Genomic DNA, 20,765 nt, shown 5'->3' on the forward strand with positions numbered 1-20,765 from the left:
GCGGCGCAGGAGGACACTTACGCGGAGCCAGCCTGACAGCTCCCGCCGGGGTGGAAACCCGCGATCCCCTCGCACCGGCATCTCGGGCGCGGCTCCCGCGTAGCGCACAGTTCCGGGCCCCACTCCTTCTCCTAAATCCTCCTCGGCGCGGCCAGTCGCTCCACTGACCCGCAGCCCTGGCCGCCGGGGTGCCGACCCGCGGGGACCCACCCCTTTGTCCCTCCTCCCGCCGCGGCGGCGGCGTCGGCCCGCCCCCAGTCGGAGCGCCGCGCCTCCGCGCCGGCCGCCCGGCCCGGGAAACTCTCGAATCGGCCGCTACCACCCCCGCGCCGGCCGGGGGGAGGGCTCGCCGGCGCCGCGCCCCCGAGGCCCCAGCGGCGGGCCACGTCACGCGCGACTCCCGGCCAGAGGCGGGAGGAGGCGGCGGCGGCGACAGCAGGGGGACCCGGAGGCGCGAGCGGGCCGCAGCCCCCGTACCCCACCGCACCCCCGGCCGTCCGGATGGTTCGCTCCGCCGAGCGTACTGGAGCTAGCCGGTCCGGCTCCGAGCGCGCGCGTCCCGGGAAGCGCTGCAAGTTTGGAGGGCTGGCGTGAGCTGGGGGCGCTGGCCGGAGTGTCTGCGGATTTTTCCCCCGTGAGGTCGCCTGGGCATCCCGTAGGAACACTTTTTGGCGAGGTTTGCAGGGCCTCACACAGCGCTTCGGTTCTCTTCCTTAGAGTAAAACTGGGAAAGCCCCAAAGTTCTCTGCCCTGTCTAGAGGCCTGCCCTGCCTGCCAACACAAACATGGCCTTGCTCCCCAGATTTCTCAGCTCAGCTGTTTACCCGAATTCCGAGACGATGTTCATATTAAATATTAAAACAGGACTTTACAGTACAGGATACTCCAGGTGATCTCTTTGTTGGCACATTTCCAACAACTCCCATCATCAGCTTATAAAAGGCTGCCAGTAGGTCACCAATGCTTATTCGACAGGATTCATCTCAGTGTATTCATTCGTTTCAAAGTCCTCTATGTACAAAGAATTGTGCGATTTAAATACGTGTCTGTTTTAGGAAAATATAAATTATTGGAAAATCCAAACAGATGCCTGATACTAATTAAAAATATGTTTGGGTTCAAAATCTAAGAAAACCATGTTGTAAGAGAATAGTTTGCCCACACCTCTCTTCCCTTAAATTGGAAAGCAAAAACTCGGCCTAGGCTTCCAAGTAGAAGGTAAAAGGTAAAAGGTCTGTTCTGCCCCAGGGGAGATGCACATGCTGGGCTCTCTCCCAGAAAAGTTGCTTCACTTCCTGCCTGATCAAAACAAGCTTGGCAGTTTAGGTGGAAAAACAAGTCCCACAGATTCCTCTCCAAAAGTGTTATGCTTCTGGCCTCCTTTGGAGTAGCTGAGTCCACACCTCTGGATAAAAAGCACTGTGAGTAACGTTTCCCACTTGACCTCAAGTCTCCAGACTTAGACATTTTGGTTGCATTCCTAATGTAAGGTGTTACTCTCCTGATCTAAGCACCTATTTATAAAATGTTTCCCAAAATAGGTGGTGCTGACTAATAATAATGATAGCACTTGTGAGCTGGCCACACCTTAGTGACGTGAGCTTAGCCCACTAGCATGTAAAAAGGAAAAAAAGAATTCAGGATGTGGCAGTTACATCTGCTCAATGATTCCTCTTTTTCTCGCTAGAGCTGTGCTATTCAATATGATGACCATTTGCCACCTATGGACATTTACATTTAAATTAACTGAAAGGAAATGAAAAATTCAGTTCCTCAGTCACACCAGTCACATTTCAAGTGCTCGATAGCCACATGTAGCTAAAGGCTAGTATATTGGGCAGCGCAGATATAAAATATTTCCATCGATGCAGAAAGTTCTATTGGACTACACTACTCCAAACGATGAAATATTTATGTACTAGAATACCATTCTTCTGGCACAACACCTGATAGATAAGCACTCAATAAATGATTGTTGAGAAACATGATTCAACTGATACACTGAATCAATACAAGTGGCAATAGAAGTCAATACAACTTGTTGGAGAAATGATATTTTTCACATGTAGGGTTACACATTTTAACCCCACTCCTGGAATTTGTTTATCCAAAGAACTTCTCTCCAACAAGTGCTTACAGATCATATCTCTCAACTCCCTGATAAAGTACTCAAGCTCCTGCCTCAGGGAGACAGTCAGCAAGTAATGAGAAATTGTGTAAGTGCTGAGATTCCTGGCAGGCTCAGAGTGGTTTGGGGACTCTCATGAGGGGGCTCCTCACCCCTCCTGAGATGTAAGGATAGGGTTTAGGGAAGGCTTTCCAGAGACAGAGTTGCTTATGCATTGTAAAGGAAAGGTAGGACTGAGTTTTTGAGACAAAATGATGAGGAAAAGCCTTCCAGGTAAAGGGAATAAATAACATATGGAGAAGCAAGGAATGAAGAGACAGTAGGCTTGCTCTTGAGGTACCAGAAGGTGAGGTTGCCCAGGGACTGTATTCTGAACATAGAAGTGGGATCAGGCCGGGCGCGGTGGCTCACGCCTGTAATCCTAGCACTCTGGGAGGCCGAGGTGGGCGGATCATTTGAGCTCAGGAGTTCGAAACCAGCCTGAGCAAGAGTGAGACCCCATCTCTACTAAAAATAGAAAGAAATTATATGGACAGCTAAAAATATATATAGAAAAAATTAGCCGGGCGTGGTGGTGCATGCCTGTAGTCCCAGCTACTCGGGAGGCTGAGACAGGAGGATCCCTTGAGCTCAGGAGTTTGAGGTTGCTGTGAGCTAGGCTGACGCCACGGCACTCACTCTAGCCTGGGCAACAGAGTGAGACTCTGTCTCAAAAAAAAAAAAATAAATAAATAAAAAAAAAAAAAAAAAAGAAGTGGGATCAGATTGGCCTTTTCTAGAGATTACTCTGTCGGCTTCTTAGAAGATGGATTTGAAACTTGTGGGGGAGGGGGTGTTAGTAAGAGTGACAAAACCAGCAAAAAATGCATTCCTGTGGGAATGCAGGTGAGAGATGACGTGGCTATGAAGTTAGGCAATGTTAGACAAAGGGGAGCCAGGTTCTAGAGAAACTAAGGGAGTGGATCAGCAGGCTGGATGACGGCCTGATGAGATATGGGGAGACGAAGAGGGAAGTGAGCCTGGGGTGACTCTCAGGTTTCTGGCTTAAGTAGATGACAGCGGCTCTTACCAAAATAGAAAACACAGGAGTGGGAACAGATCTCGGAGGGGCTTGAGGAAGGATGAAGAATTTAGTTATGGACTGATTTTTAAGGGCCATGGGTTATCCAGGTGAAGATGTTCAGTAATTTAACAAATATTTATATAGTGTCTACTATGTGCTTGGCACTGGTGAATATTTGGGTAGAAAGATTTGGGATGAAAGAAGAGATTTGGGAGTCATCGATGTGTCATGAAAGTTGAAGTCACGGGAGGAGATGACTCCCACATTCAGAGACCTGATGTAGACTGAGGCAAGAGAGGACCAAGGACAGGACCTGTCTCTGGGAATGCCAATATTTAGGAAGCAAGCTCAAGTCTCCAGAACAGAGACCAAAGAGGAACTGCGAGAAAGGGAAGAAAAAGCCTTCTGGAGGAGAGTGTCCAAAAGCCAAGGGAAAAATGAATTTCAGGAAGGGGAGAATAGCCAGCAACATGGAACTTTGAGGAGGTCGATTAAGGTAAGAACTGACGATGCTTATCTTGGCCAGAGCTGTTTCAATGGCAAGATGGGACTGGAGGGAGGTTAGGTTACAGTGGGTGACTGGGTGTGAGGCAGCACTTCATTATATGCCTATTTCTAATAATGAGAGGTGGAAACCATCAATGTCCAATGATGGTGGGCTATTAAACTACAGTAAATCAACTTAATTGGCATAGCAGACCATCATTTAAAATTATAATAAGGAAGTCTATACAACAACAACAAGGAGAATGATAATGATGTAATTATCAACAACAAAGAACACAAATTTTCTCTAACCTATGATGACGACAATGATGGCATTATGAAAAATATATAAAAAGAATTGGAAAGTATATGAAAAAAATGATTTCATGAGAAGATAGGACGGAGCATATGTTTTCCTTTTTAGATTTTAGTTATTTGTGCAATGGATAATTTTTTTCAACATTTTCCGGTGTGAATTACAATATATAAGATCTCTGAAACAGTTTGGTTAGAAGATGTTAAATAAATGTAATAAAATGCCTCTTAGTCAGATTATCTCAAGAATGTTAAGATTTGATGTATATATATATATCTCATATATACACACACACATAACAGAGGGAACAACCTGAAAAAGGGTAAAATGTTTTATAAGTTATCTCTTTAAAACCTCCCCCCAACTCTTTTTGGGAATTAAAACCTGCATCCCTGCCTGAGGCCAGTAATCAGAGGGGCAGGGGAGTGTCCTTTGTTCTTTATAGCACTGGAGGTGGCCTAACAGAATTGTCCCAAAGGTCATAAGATCATCTTCACCAGAGATGCTACAGTTAAACAGCAATAGCCCGAAGCTGAAAACTCCCTTTAAAAGCTCTGTATTTCTGCTTATAGATAGGATGATGGTACTTTAAGACCAGAGTCTGCCATCCTCCTCATTTGCTGGCAAGTTAATAAACTTCTCTTTCCTTTTCCTCAAACCACTTGTCCTGGTTCTTCTGATGTGGCCTTGGGGACAAGTGTCAAACTTTCGGTAACATACAGACATAACACACATATATATACTTATATATGTATATATCTATATATATCAATATATTTGCAATATAGTTATAAAGTATCATCAATTGGGAGCAAAGGAAACTAACATTAAAAAGTTTACAGGTTCATTGTGCAATTTAGTTGACTTGTACGCTGAATGGCAGACTGGAATTGTAACTGTTCTCTAACAAATCTTTCCCAAATGCCTGCATGTACCCTGCGGTAGGTATAGAGAACACAATATGGAACAGGGAGCCTGCTCACAGTGTGATGAAAACAAAAGATCTGTAAACACATGGTGACAAGTCAGGAGAATTGCTCAAGTGCAGGTGTGACTAAGGTGCTGGGGCAGCAGCTAAAACCCTGCCTGAGGGACCTGATGTTTTTCAGGAGAAAAGGCCTGATGTTCCCTCACCTTCCTGCTAGCACATCTTGTCTTCTGGCCCCTCCCATCCTCCTCAGTCCAAACACAGGTACCACGATAACCATCCACATTCACTTGCAGGACCCCTTCCACAACAACCACCCCACTCCACAGCCCTTCGAATTATCACCAGGAGAGTGGCACCTAAAATTCTGCTTCACCCCTTTATGCCTTCACTTTTAGTTACTATGTATTACTTACTCTTGTTCGCTTTCAAAGTTTGTTAAAATACTCTTCATTTTTTCTTTTTTCATTTCTGGGGGAGGTGGTGGGAGGGAACGGTGACTAGCTAGCTACCTAGCTTCTCAGATCCTATGTGGCTAGTTAAGGACTGCTTACTTGTATAGGGAACTGCTTCTGCCACCATATATTCCTGCCAACTCCCCACCCCCGGAAGAATAATAGACTTCTGAATTAAGATGTTCCTCATTCAAATCTATGATACTTCTAGAAATGTGATATAATGGAACAAAGCTGACTTTAACAATCATAGATTTGTAAAGATTACAAAGACAGCAAATTATTTTTAAGCTATCCTCCAGCACAGATGAACACATTATAAACCACTAGAAAAACGCTCAGGCCTGCTTCTGTCTTGTGAGCAATTAAAAGTTCTTGCTTTTCCATTGGAAACATTCTCTCTCTAGTTCACTGATACGCAATTTTCAGACTGCCTGTGTTTAGGATTGTTCCCATATTTCAATATTATGTGGAAGGAGCAGAAAGTTGCTATTAAGTTGCTGCTTTTCAATTATGTCCTGATGTCTACATTTTCCCATCTCAAAGAACAGTGCCAATTTTCTTGTAGACATTCCTCTATTTAGTAAAGTAGGTAACCTAAAGTATAAGGCTACTTATATTGTTCCACAGTTACTAAAAACTATTTTCATTTTTCTTAATTTTTTAGACTGAGTTTTGCAAGAATAAGATGCTCATTATAAAGCATTTGAGCATTTCAGAAAAGCACAAAGAACTTTAAAAATCATCTGAAATCCTAATAACCATCTTCAACATTAGGTAAACATTCTAGACATATACATGTATATACACAGAAGGCTACATGAGATGACTACCCAGAGACAAAAATAATTTTAACAAAAATGAGATCCTACGATACTGTTATTTTAATTTAAAATAGTAAATAAAATTCTATTTAATGTTGACAGAAGAAAAAGAAGAGCACTCTCCTCTCTCTCTCTCTCTCTCTCTCTCTCTCTGTGAGCATGCACTTAGGAAAGCCTATGTGAGCACGTGTCCAATTGGCAGGCATCTCCAAGTCAGCAAGAGGGCCCTCCCCAAGAACTGAATCACCAGCACCTTGATCTTGAACTTCCCAGCCTCCAGGGCTACGAGAAATAAGTGTCTATTGTAGACATCATCCATAAATCTATGGCATTTTGTTATAGCAGCCTGAGCTGACTAAGACAGTCTGTAAGGCCTACATGGCTGACTCTGCCACCTTCCCCAACCTCAACTCATACCGAATTCTCCCAAACTCACTGCCTGGGGCTACACTAGCCTCTCTTTGTGGTTGTTGCTCCTGAGACCCTCCCAAGCTCATTCCTGCCCCAGACCCTCTGTTCAAGCTTCTCTACCTGGACCACAGAGCTTCTTCTACCTGCCAATGGCACAGTCCCAAACCCCAGCATCCTCTCCCTGGTGTAAAAACCCAGCAGTGTTCTGGGAATGATGGGTTTAGCTGGCCACAAAGTTGATAGAAGAATTAGCTGTGCAATTCAGAGTCAGCTGTGGCCTAAAGAATGAATTAAGAGTCTGAGGTGCCCCACACTGGTGTTTGGGGAGAGTTCTGGGTTGGAAGGAGGCAGCTGTAGTCTGGGCTGACCCTTTGCAGGCTCCTGGGTGACTTACAAGGCTGGGATGAGTGTGCCCAGACCTGTAGGCAGAGGCCAAGGTGGTAGTCAGCCTGGGGCTAAGGCAGAACATAATCCAACTCCAGTCCTGGAAAGCCAAGAAGCATCTTTTGGAGCACAGTCTGGTGCTGGACCGACCTTGCTAGGGAGAGTGCTCTGCAGTGTAGAGGAACTCTTCCTTCCTGGCAGGATGCTGGGCATCCTCAGAGGCCCTGTGCTCCAAGTTATCACAGCCTTTATTCTTTTACTACTGTTTACATTGCAGAGTATGTGAAAGCCACAGTTTCTTTTCAGGGACAGATACCACCTGATAATTCTCCGTTAAAAAAAAAAAGATATTATGTGCCAAGAACTTTTCATGCACCGCATTAACTCATTTAATGTAAAGGCTCATAGTGACTCGGTATATTTGGGTTTTTGTTTGTTTTTGAGACAGAGTCTCACTCTGTTGCCTGTGCCCAGGCTAGAGTGCAGTGAAATCATCATAGCTCACTGCAACCTCAAACTCCTGGGCTCAAGTGATCATCCTGCCTCAGCCTCCTGAGTAGCGAGAACTACAGGTGTGCACTGCCGCACCCGGCTAATTTTTCTATTTTCAGTAGAGACAGGGTCTCGCACTTGCTCAGGCTGGTCTCGACTCCTGAGCTCAAGTGATCCTCCCGCCTCGGCCTCCCAGAGTGCTAGGATTACAGGCATGAGCCCTTTCGGTATTATTGAACCTGCTTTATATATAGATGAAGAAACTGAGCTTCAGAGAAAACCCAAGGTCATCCCCAAGTAGATGGTAGATACAGACTCCAAACCCAGGCCTGTCAGATTCGAAATCCATTCTCTTCACTGCTTTCAAGGCCCCGTGGGCATTGTTCCCACCCAATGAGACACTTGCGTGGGGTGGGAGGAGAGGTATGGTTTTTGTGGTTATGGTTGTTTTCCTTTTAGCTCCTGTTAATAGAATTCAAGTAGGTTTCTGCTGACACAGCAACTGAGGTGAGTTTTAGCCAAACCATGTTGGAGAATCAAATTTGTGAAACTCTTCCTACAAAATATTAAAAGGGTAAATGCCACAAATGTGATTTGTCTCCCCCTAGTTGAGCTAGTTAATTAGAGTCCTTGATTCAAATGCCATTCTGGTGTTTCAATGAATTTCAGAGCTTTCTTTCCCCAAAAAATACTTTAAGAAAAACACTTTAAGGCCGGGCGCGGTGAGTCACGCCTGTAATCCTAGCACTCTGGGAGGCCGAGGCGGGTGGATCGCTCAAGGTCAGGAGTTCAAGACCAGCCTGAGCAAGAGCGAGACCCCGTCTCTACTAAAAATAGAAAGAAATTATCTGGCCAACTAAAAATATATATAGAAAAAATTAGCCGGGCATGGTGGCACGTGCCTGTAGTCCCAGCTACTCGGGAGGCTGAGGCAGTAGGATCGCTTAAGCCCAGGAGTTTGAGGTTGCTGTGAGCTAGGCTGATGCCACGGCACTCACTCTAGCCCGGGCAACAGAGTGAGACTCTGTCTCAAAAAAAAAAAAAAAAAAGAAAAACACTTTAGTAAGCAAAAAAGTTCATTAAAAAGTCCCTCCTCTCCCAGGCAAGGGAGGGAAGCTAAGGTGAGAGAGGCCCAGGGAACTGTCCCCATTAGACACATAAGTCCTCCAGGGAAACTGGAGGGGCCCCTGCAACACCTGAATTGATTTTTTTATACTATCACCAGAATCCACTAACTCTAAGAATTCAGTATCCCTGATGAACACAGATTAAAGTTGTTGAAGAGTCTCAAAGAATTTTCAGGCCTGAAAATGGCCTTAGAAAAAAATCTGCAAATAGCTGGTTGTGGTGGCTCAAATCTGTAATCCTGGCAGTCTGGGAGGCCGAGGCAGGAGGATCACTCGAGGTCAGGAGTTCAAGACCAGCCTGAGCCTGAGCAAGAGACCAAGAGACCCCCCCCCCACCACCACCACCACTACCAAGAATAGAAAAATGAGCCCACTGGCGCGGTGGTGCGCGCCTGTAGTCCCAGCTACTCCAGAGGCTGAGGCAGGAGGATCGCTTGAGCCTGAGAGTTTGAGGTTGCTGTGACTATGATGATGTCATTGCACTGTAGCCTGGGCCACAGAGCAAGACTCTGTCTCCAAAAAAAAAAAAAAGCAAGCTGCAAACAAATGGCTTTCCAGGGCAGTCATGCAAATTAGCATGGGCCTCTTCAAACAAAGGAAGCTGCTGCGCCTAGGAAAGGCACTTCCAGGAGATGTTCAATAAAAATTGACAATGTGGCTCCGAACACTTATGTTCTATAGGACAGTGTCCCAAATTTCTCTGATGATGGGAATCACCTGAGGCACTTGTTAAAATTAAACCAGCATCCCAGGTCCCTCCCTGAAGATTCTGGTTCAGCAGGTCGGAGAAGGGGCTGGGGAATAATAGTTTAGCATGCATCCTCACGTGGTTCTCCACATGGGGAGGTTTAGGAAATTCTGCCCAAGGGACATTGTTGCAGTTCTCTGACATAAGACAGGAAGATTACAATTTTGCAGATAGGTAACACATTTTAAAGGTTACAAAATAACTATTTGCAAAATGTTGTCTTTGGTTTACAAAAGACAGGGTCTGGTCTTACAAATCTTTTTATGTTTATTTACATATGTTTGTATACACACACGTACATTTGGATTTCAAATTTTTTTTTTTTTTTGAGACAGAGTCTTGCTCTGTCCCCTGGGCTAGAGTGCAGTGGCATCGTCGTAGCTCACTGCAACCCCAAACTCCTGGGCTCAAGTGATCCTCCTGCCTTAGTCTCCCAAGTGGCTGGGACTACAGGTGTGCACCACCACGCCCGGCTAATTTTTCTGTTTTTTTGTAGAGATAGGGTATCACTCTTGCTCAGGCTGGTCTCGAACTCCTGGCCTCAAGCAGTCCTCCTTCCTCGGCCTTCAAAAATGTTAGGATTACAGGCGTGAGCCACTGTGCCCAGCCAATTTCAATTCTTTTTATATAAATGATAATTGTTAACTTAAACTATACCATAGATCACTAAAAAGTAGTAAAATTGAACTAAAATGTCACCATCCAGAGCCAACTACTGTTAGTAATTGGATAAGCAGCCTTCCAGGTGTGTCTTTCTGCACAGATAAGCATGTAGATATTGTATACAACTTTGTACACCTGGGTATACACCGAGTATGCTCTTTTGCAACCTATTTCTATGTAAGACTATTGCTTGACTATTTTTTCATGAAATATAGACCTATATCATTTTTCTAGCTGCATAACATTCCATTTATGTGACTATACTGTACTTGACTGAATAAATACTTTTATTTAAGGTTCTTTTTAAAACTGGTATAGAGGATAAGGAAAAATCAGGTGACTGAAACTCCTGAGATTTGTTTAGCATAGATAATGAGGAAACAAGTAGCTTGTAAGACTCAGGCAGAATTCATAAGATGTGCTAAGGGTAGATAGTTACTTGTAAGATATGTTGAAGATAAACAATAAATGGAATATTTTTGTGTTAAAAGAATGTGTTAAAGAATAGATTAAAAAAAGAAACAAATGAGAGTTTCACTTATAAACAGAAAGGGAACAAAGGACAAAGTAAATCCTGGATTTTATAATATTTAATAAATATTTAATTTGTAATTGTATTCATTATATAATTATATAACATAATATGAAATATTTTTCTAGTTTATGATTTATACTGTTAATAATAAATATTTCATAAATATTAATAACATATAATAAATCCCAGCTTATCCTACCTCCAGATTGACAGCTATGTCATCCCTAAATTGATTACCCATTGGTGACACCCATCATGTTCAATCTGGCCCCACATATACTCTGCCCGAAATGCAGACAGAACACAGATCACTGGTGAGCTGCAGCTGTTGGCCAGGCATATTGCCCCGCATCCCTCCCACAGAGCAAGTGTATGCTGGTTTCAGATACTTTCCGTGTGCCGAGCCCCCTTGTTCAACCTCAACTCTGGTGTTTGTGACCACACCATCAGCAGGGAAAGCTGATCCTCAGGGAGACACACTATAAGCACAGGGTTCTGTTAATGTGGATCTTTCATCCTATTGGTATCCTAACCTAATTATGTTAACAGGCCCTATCACTTTCCCCTTCCTTCTCACCCAGTGTTTCCGAGTTGTAAAAATTGTGTGATTGGAACACCTGATTTTGGTCTCTGAGCCTTTCTACTCCATGATCTCTGGGAGAGCTTATTCTGGCAGTGTTCTTGGAGGCTAGGACTGCATCCAGCTAAACTTTCCCCTACTGCTGGAATAGTGGAAAGAAGCAAGCAGGGTAGGGAGTCATAATCAATAAAACTAGGTTTATATTATAGAAGGTACATCAGATCCTTTGCTTACCTGGGATGTGAAGGCCAGGTTAGGCACAAGAGTGAAATCTTTCATTCAGTTTCAGGAATGTATGGGACTTTCAGCTTTTCCTGCCTCCAAAGTCATGGTCTAAATTCTTAAATAACTCAATTCAAGTTTATTCCCTCCTTGAGATTTGCATCCTAAACACTAAGTCACATAAGCAGAGTGTTTTTCTATTTTTTTTTTTTCGGAGACAATCCTAGCTATTAATCCCAACAACACTTTATTTTTTACATATCTTATCTCTTGCTAATGTAGTTCTGCCTCTGCTGGAACCATCCTCCAGTTGCTAAAGTATTTTGATTCTTGTTCTAAGTTTTGGGAAAGCATCCCCCTTTCTTGCCATATTTATTCTGCTAAGCTAAAACCATCAGAAGAGACAAATATAACTTTAACATATTACAAAGCCACTTTCAAAATATGTTGACAGAGTTATTTTAGTAACCAGTCTTAAGATCTAAAGTAAAATAATTTTATGTATGTATAATTATTTGATTTTTTGAATATCAACAATTATATTTCAAATATCAATCTCAAATAGCAGTAATAATTATAATCAAATAATTAGTTATGTCTTTTCAAAAATCAATTTTTTCAAATATCAACTAATTTTGATGTGAGGGGGTGTATCCTGCCCAGGATGTTTTGCCTAATCTCACTACACAATCAGATTACCTCTAAATGAATCAACATTTTGGCTGAACTGAAAACTACTGTTACCAACCAACCATTCAACTGATGGGAATGACGTACCAAAATCAGAGCTCCAATGATGATCACCCCCATCAGAAACTAGATGCAGATTCTTCATCTTGATTTTATTAGGATAATTGAGAATCTTAAAATAAGCTTCCTAGGCTCCCCCAACACAGCCATAGTCCCAGGGGCCCGACAGGAGCAGCAAGGAGACTGCCAGGGGCCAATTAGACTGCAGTCTCCCCTAAGGGAAGAGCCTTTATCCATCTAAATTTCCTCAGGCGGAGCTGTGCCTAGCCCAAGGGCTACCTGAAACCAGTTACTGCACCTCTAACTGGCTGGCCTGGGTAGAGCCTGAGAGAAGGGCAGGTTATGCGAGGAAAAGGGGGAAGAAGCACAAAGAATCCTTTCAAGCAATCTGGCTGTGCAAAGAGAACTAGGGCTCCAGGTCATCTTTTAATTCTTAGGTTCTGTATTCTTTTAAACATGGAGGAGTATAATTAAATTATGTGGCAGAGCCTGGCTTGAACATTACTCATCTAGGTGCTATACTTAAGATGTCCAGACATCACAGATTTCCAGGGATAAGCCAGATGACCAAAGCTCTGTCTTGCTGATTTCATAAGTAAAGCACACACTCTAGTTTTTGTTTGGAAAACATGTTTGACTCTAAATTAGAATGTAGGTAAGGATAAACCTCTCTTGTTTTTTTCTCCCACTTAAATGGTATACCAATTTCTCACAATAAAAGCATGTTTGAATTGCTAAACTGACAAACTCTGTAGATAAGGATTTGGAGCGATGCTCTTTCCTTTTTAAATAGTTAGAGAGGAAAATATGGAATTATTGAATGGATACTGACAAAATTATTTGCCTGAAATTTCTATGGCTGGACAATTGTTAAATTGCTTGAATCTGTGAATGCTGAAACAATTCCAAGTAAATATACAAGTAATTCCAAGTAAATACAAGTTTAAGAGCTAAAACATTGTTAGGCTAACATGCTTACAAGCATTTAGGCTGGTTTGGGAAGGAAATTAAGAATAGGACATCACCAGCCTGAGCAAGAGCGAGACCCCATCTCTACTAAAAATAGAAAGAAATTAGCTGGACAATGAAAAATATATAGAAAAAAATAGCCGGGCATGGTGGCGCCTGCCTGTAAGTCCCAGCTACTTGGGAGGCTGAGGCAGGAGGATCGCTTGAGCCCAGGAGTTTGAGGTTGCTGTGAGCTAGGCTGATGCCACAGCACTCTAGCCCGGGCAACAGAGTGAGACTCTGTCTCAAAAAAAAAAAAAAAAGAATAGGATATCTATATAGTACAGTATCCTTAGGGCAGGGGTCCCCAACCTATAGTGAGTTGTATAATTATTTCATTATATATTACAATGTAATTATAATAGAAATAAAGTGCACAATAAATGTAATGCACTTGAATCATCCCAAAACCACCCCCCCGCCAACAAGTCTGAGGAAAACTGTCTTCCATCAAAGTGGTCCCTAGTGCCAAAAAGGCCAGGGACTGCTGCCTTGGGGGATTGATTCCAGGACCCCCTCGAATACCAAAATCCACAGATGCTCAAGTCAATGATAGAAAATGGCATAGCCTTTACATATAACCTATGCATATTCTCCCATATACTTTAAATCATCTCTAGATTACTTATAATACCTAATGCAGTGTAAATGCTATATAAATAGTTGTTATATTGATTTTTTTAAATGTGTATTATTTTTTATTGTTGTTTTGTGATTTTTTCCCAAATATTTTCTATCCACAATTGATTGAATCTGAGTGTGCAGAACCCACAGCCTATGGAGGGCCAGCTGGCCTCAGATAACCCATGTATTTATAAGTGTTTAACATTTTAATAGCAAAGAAAGCATCATCTTGAAAAATATAGCCCCTTTCTTTCATGAAGTTTAAATGCTTCCTACACTGATAATTTCCCAATAGTCCCTGCAGAACAGATAAAATAGGAAACTGAAATATAAGCGTATCTTATCCAGAAACTCCAGAACCCAAAGCTAACAGACTAGCAGCATGGTACTCTGATCTCCACAGCACCGCTCTGCCTGGTGAGCCAAAAGGAAACGTGGCAGAAAACAAAGAAAATTCTAGAAGCCAGCAGAGTACTGGGTGAAAGAGCACAGCTATGGAAGTCAGACAGACCTGGGTTCCAGCAAGCCCCAGGTTTGCTGCTTCTTAGGTTTAACCTTATGACATTGCCAACATTCAACTGTTTTTGACGTACAAAACAGCACGTTTGTGTGGTTTGGCCTAAGGACCGTGTGACACAGGCACCTTGCCTGCACACTCTCTAAGCTTCCGCGTCTTCATCTGTTAACAGGTGTGATGTGTTGAACTGTGTCCCCTCAAAATTCATATGTCAAAGTCCGCACCCCTAATGTGACCTTATTTGAACATAGGATCTTTACAGAGGTAATTAAGTTAAAGTGAGGTCTTTAGGGTGGGCCCTAATCCAAAATGACTGGTGTGCTAATAAAAAGGGAAAATTCAGACACAGAGACATGCAGAGAGAGAAGATGGCCATCTCCAAGCCAAGAAAGAGGCCTGGGACAGATCCTTCCCTCACAGCCCTCAGAAGAAACCAGCCTTGCCAATACTTTGATTTCAGACTTCCAGCCTCCAGAACTGTGAGACAGTAATTTCTGTTGGTTAAGCCACCACGTTTATAGTACTTTGCTACTGCAGCTCCAACAATCTAACACAAACAGGGATTATAATTGGACCTACATCTCATAGGATGGGTATGAGAATTAAATGAGACAATGCAAGTAAAATGTTTAGCACAGTACCAACTACATAATGAGCACCCAAATTTCATCATTATTATTATACATATATGTTATTAATGAATCATTCCATATTGGAATTAATGAAATTCTCAAGATAAACACAGACCTTTTCTTCCAGCCTAGTGCAGCATCTCTAGACCCTCTAACGTACAGTCTCTGCTTCCAGAGTTTCTTGTGGCCTTTTTTTACACCTGGTCAACTACTTTTCATCCTCAAGTTTCCTCTCAAATGTCACCTCCCCCAGGAGGCCTCCCCTGACTTAGTCACTGCTTCAGGCCTTCGGCCACATCCACTGTAAGGGGGCAGAGCAGTACTTTCCACACAGGAATGCAGTTACTGGTTCCAGTTAGATTTCAAAGTCCCCCAGGGATGAGCCTTTCCTCTAAATTTTCCTCAGCAGGGCTGAGATGTTCATTAAATATAATATTTGAGGAAAGAATCCCTTAACTACAGGTAGGGAAACTGGCCATACACACACCATCTACAAACAAGCCCATGTTCTAAACTGACTGTTAAAAGTACTGTCTAGGTTGGTGGTTCTCAAAGTATGGTCCAGAAACCAGAAGTATAGACCTGTTTGGGAACGTGTTAGGAATGCACATCCCTGGGCCTTGCCCCACATTGCCTGAAGCAAAATCTCTGGGGATGGGGTCCAGGAATCTAGTTTCACAAGCTCTCCAGGTGCTTTTTTTTTTTTTTGAGACAGAGTCTGGCTCTGTTGCCCGGGCTAGAGTGAATGCCCAGCCCGTGGCATCGGCCTAGCTCACAGCAACCTCAAACTCCTGGGCTTAAGCAATCCTTCTGCCTCAGCCTCCCAAGTAGCTGGGACTACAGGCATGCGCCACCATGCCCAGCTAATTTTTTCTATATATATTTTTTGTTGTCCAGATAATTTCTTTCTATTTTTAGTAGAGACAGGGGTCTCGCTCTTGCTCAGGCTGGTGTCAAACTCCTGACCTCGAGCGATCCACCCACCTCGGCCTCCCAGAGTGCTAGGATTACAGGCATGAGCCACTGTGCCCGGCCATCTCCAGGTGCTTTTGATGTGGCTAAAGTTTGAGAACCACTGCTCTGGGTCTGATCAATTCAGGATGAGAGTTGGCCGCTGGTGTGAGCTCCCTGAGGACGCCTACAAACTGAGGGGCTCCCAGGTGCATGAAGTAAGTTGCAAGCTTTCATCTTCAACTCACTTTGAAGATATGATGGGACAAGTCAGTGATAACTTTAAGGTATCTAAATTGCCTAACAGTGGCTGGGCACGGTGGCTCAAGCCTATAGTCCTAGCACTCTGGGAGGCCATGATGGGAGGATTGCTTGAGGTCAGGAGTCTGAGACCAGCCTGAGCAAGAGGGAGACCCCGTCTCTACTAAAAATAGAAAGATTAGCCAGGCGTGTAGTGCCTGCCTGTAGTCCCAGCTACTTGGGAGGCTGAGGCAGAAGGATTGCTTAAGCCCAGGAGTTTGAGGTTGCTGTGAGCTAGGCTGATGCCATGGCACTCTAGCCCAGGTGACAGAGCGAGACTCTGTCTCAAAAAAATTAATTAATTAATAATAATAATAATAAATTGCCAAACAGTGAAATTCTACATGTAGGAAGTGAGGCTCTGCCCAGACTCTTAGCATCTTTTCTGAAAGCAAAGATGATTTTGCCAAGTCAGAAAGATGATAATCAGAGCCCCTTAAAGTAGCAAGAAATCAGCCCCAGGCAAACAGGGTTCATCAGAAGAGACTCCAGGATGGAAAAGGAGGGCAGAATGGGCGGAGGCTGATGCTTAGAGACCTCAGGTCCAACACAGCTTGAAAGACTTCTGCTCCACCCACACCAGACATTGCCAGGGGATCACAACATCTTGCTCAACAAACTCGGGCAGCACCTGGCAATCCCTAACTCCGGGCAGCCGCTGCTATTGATCAGATCTGGCCTTTGACAAAAACCTGTTTACTAGTCTGAGGTGTTTTGATTTTTGTTTTGTTTTTTTCTTTTTAGCCTCACCTGTCCAGACTGCAAATACGAGTCTGAGTTTAAAGAGTTAAGTCTTCAACCTCTGTAGAATTACTATAGAAATCAGCCGTTATTATAGAAATCTCACTGAATGTGGGAGTCAGGGGCTGTGCTACCTTGGGGAAATCATTTAAAATCTTTGAATCTCAGTTTCTTTGTTTGCAAAAGGGAGCTGGTAGTACCTTCCTGACAGGTGGTTGTGAGGAGAAACAACATGAGTGAAAGCACCTTGCCCTGTGCCCAGCAAATGAAAGGCTCTTAACCAATATTTGCTGGATCTGAAGCTAGGGCGGGGTGGGACGCCTGGGGAAATCCTCACCACCCAAGCTTGCCTAAGGCTAATTCATCCCAGAAAGTCCAGCTTGGGTGTTTACTCGTAGAAGAGCTCTGGAGCAAGGCACTGACTTGGGAAAACAAACTGATGTTGGGAGGGCATGTGGGCAGGAGCACAGGGAGCCGGAACAGGGAGGTATTTCAGGAGGGACTTGCTTGCGTCGGAAAGAGCCTTCCCTCCAACAGACGATGCCAGCTCCAATCCCTCGTTGCCATACTCCATGCTGTCCCTCCAATTCATTTGATTAAATCAATAAACCCTACCTAGAAATCTAGTTTTAGGAAAACCACTTCTGCAGTCTGGGTAAGCATCTGTCTTCTCATGTTTGGAACACCTAAGAGCTCCATAGAGAACACTTCAGTAAACAAAACCCACCTCCAGCCTTGTCGATTCTGTGGAAACTGAGGACTTACCCACTTAAGTGTCCCCATTTGGACAACTAGACACCGAGAAAGGCCTTGGCATGTGCCAGGTACTTGCTATGTATTAATTCATCTAGTTTCATGTTGACACTTCCTTTTTACAGATGAAGATCTGAGGCTCAGAAGCATTAAGACACATGCCCAATATCACACAATTAGGAGGCAGGAGCACTGGGGTTTGAACAACTATCTGCTATTCTAGAGTGTGCTATTCACACTGCACTACACTGGACTTCTCCCATGGAGCTGCAATCTACCCAGGCAGGGGCTGCCAGCGTAAACAGACAGGAATTACAGAAGAAGCACATGAAAAAAATTCCAACCTCATTCCAGCCAGCCATGGACTGGCCTATAATCAGAGGTCAAAATGTAACTAAGAACAAATACATCCCAGCATCTGTCAAAATAAAATTTAATACCTTGTAAATCTCATTTAATTCATACTTAAAAGTGAATCAGCACATGGATAATACTTGCTCTTAGGTCTTTCACTAAAAGCTTATACATAATTAATCTTTAGAAGCCAGTGTGACTGATGATGTCTTTTATATTTTCAGCAAAGTGCTTACCACTGTTATATAATTTTACTATCTCAATGGTAATGAAAAAACATGACCTATCAAAATGCCCTCCAACCCCCGGACGCCAGCAGCACCCAGTGCTGATCTCACCAGCTACGCATTTATTCTGAACCACAGAAGCTGTACTTATATGCCAGGAAGGTCCTCAGTAAGCATTTACCCGAGCATGGCAAAGTTGCAGCATAAATGCAGGTAAGACGTTTCTGTTCTTTAGTAGAAAGGACATTACCATTAAATTTTCTATGAAAATTTATATATCAACAACATCAGAAATGGGGACCTTAATTGCCTCTACGATGTGAAATCATTTCTACATCAAACTTTTGATGGAGAAGACCGGTAACAAGGTTGATGAAAGACAAATAAGCAAATACCTGGTAAATACCTGTGCTGTCTGCCAGCACAGGTCTGTGCTTCGTGGAGTACTTCTGCCTGGAGCTACAGCCGGGGTGCCAGTCCCACTCACAGGGAGATGATAATAATGTGGTACTCCTCGCTCTGGAAAGAGACAGCGCTGTTAAAAATCCAGCATGGTCATTCCCCAAAGGGTGGAATCTTGGAAAATGCACCGGAAGTTCACATACCATTCAATTCGCCCATTTACAGCATGGCTTTTAGTATATTCACAGTTGTACAACCATCACCACAATCCATTCTGGAACATTTTCATTACCCCAAAAATGAAACACCATACTGCTTAGCCATCACTCCCCAACCCCCCAGTTCCCTCCCTGCCCCCTCGCAACCACCAATCTATTAATAATTTTTGTCTTTATAGATGTACCTATTCTGAATATTTCGTATAAATGGATTCATACAATATATGACCCTTTGTGACTGCTTTCCTTTACTTTGCATAATGTTTTCAAGGAAGGTTCATCCATGTTGTAGCATATATCAGAACTTCATTCCTTTCTATGGACAAATAATATTCCATTGTGTGGATATACCACATTTTATTTATCTACTCTTCAGCTGATGGATGTTTGGGTTGTTTCGACTCTTTGACTATTATGAACACTTCTGCACAAGTGTTTATGTCGACATATGTTTTCATTTCTCTCACATATAGCAGAATTGCTGCCTCTAATGTTTTCCATCTTCAAAAAATGGAGAAAATGAGTTGCCACCTAAAGTTTGGTATCATCAGTCTACCTGAGGGTCACCCTGAGGAAGAAGATCTTATAAGAATTCCCCTTTTAGGCATAAAAAATACTCAGCAGGTGAGAAAACATTTTTTTATTGTGGGAAAATGCACATAACCTAAAACTTACCATTTCAAAGTATACAATAGAAAAAACATTTTAAACTAAAAGAGAATTTGTTTTTCATAGCTTTTAAAATACTGGCTCATGTTTGTATTTATATATTTGTGGGTTGGTCACCTTCAGAGATGGCAAATACTTTCTCTCTTTACTGCTTAATCCAAGACAACTCAAGAAATAAGCCCTTCTGAAGAATTGTGTGACTCCTGCAAGTGCCTTTCAGACACCACAGGGAGGCAAGCTCATGTCTGGGTGGTGCCTGGGCCCAGGCAGCTTCACAGAGAAAACTTTTTTTCTAGCAGTCACAGGGAAAACTTTCAGTGGGAGGAAGAATGTGGCTTCTTACCAATTCTGGACATACTCTTCTGTTTGCTAGACAAAGTGATATTGTGGCATCTGTGCAAAACACTCTGCTCCCTACACAGTGAAATAGAAATAAAAGATGGTGTGGATTTTATTTGTACAGGCAGGACGCGCATTTCCCTTCTCCAAGGATCAGCAGGAAATGTAGGCAAAGGCTAAAGCTAGGCCATCTGGACATCCTACAAAGCAAGCAACAGGATTAGAGCCCAGCCCATACATGTTTCTATTATTACTTCCAAAGATAAAGAAATGGCTTGCAAATCAAGATGTGCTTTTGGCCTTAATACGAAATTTTTCTACAGGTATCAGTTCCAAAGAGAGCATGTTTCTTTTATTGAAGTAGCTTGCTTTCTAATTCAATTAGCTTTCTGCATTTCTAAGACATCATGGCTTTCACTTTCTTTGTAATATTCCAGGGGTTTTTGACATGTACAGAACCCCCCAGGAACAAACAGTTGTTTCTAAGATACACTGTTATTGACTAGGGCCTCTAAATTAAGAAAAAACTTGGCAGAAGGAAGTAAAATATCTTCTTGGTTTTCAATAGTATTGACAGATAGTAAAATTATTGTCAGGTAACAAGAGTTAGAGCTGAAAAACTTTATAAATTTTAAAAGGAAAATCCATAGTGGCTCAGTATTTTTGTGTTTGGGTGTCAATTCTATTTTTTCTTTATTTGTGGCTATACTGAAACTGAGTAAGCATTGGCAAATGCTTGCTGAGCACCTACCCTGTGTTGGGCGAGGAGGTAAATATGCACATGTATAAGTCATCCAATCTCTGCCGCAGTGAACTTGCAACACTCAAATTGTTGGTTAGTAGCTGTTTGTTTCTGTCAATCATGCGACTGTACAGTTTGCAGGATAGAAGCACAAGCACATCCCTGCTTGCAGACAG

At 43.0% G+C, this 20,765-nt stretch overlaps 1 protein-coding gene across 5 annotated transcripts in view; it reads right to left on the reverse strand.

Moving 5' to 3' along the window:
• The window catches only part of TJP2 (tight junction protein 2), an 87,898-nt gene extending 69,161 nt beyond the window's left edge, over positions 1–18,737 (reverse strand). For 4 of the 5 annotated variants that reach the window (XM_069476435.1, XM_069476436.1, XM_069476433.1 and 1 more), the window contains exon 1: positions 22–189. In XM_069476435.1, the coding sequence (XP_069332536.1) occupies positions 22–81 (60 nt within the window). In that variant the 5' untranslated portion in view covers positions 82–189. Of the gene's footprint in view, positions 1–21; positions 190–18,614 lie in introns of those variants that run through there. The other variant, XM_069476432.1, reaches the window with a different exon arrangement.
• Positions 18,738–20,765: the final 2,028 nt, after the last annotated feature.

The sequence above is a fragment of the Eulemur rufifrons genome, chromosome 7, assembly GCF_041146395.1.
Source record: "Eulemur rufifrons isolate Redbay chromosome 7, OSU_ERuf_1, whole genome shotgun sequence".
In the NCBI taxonomy this organism is placed as follows: Eukaryota; Metazoa; Chordata; class Mammalia; order Primates; family Lemuridae; genus Eulemur; species Eulemur rufifrons.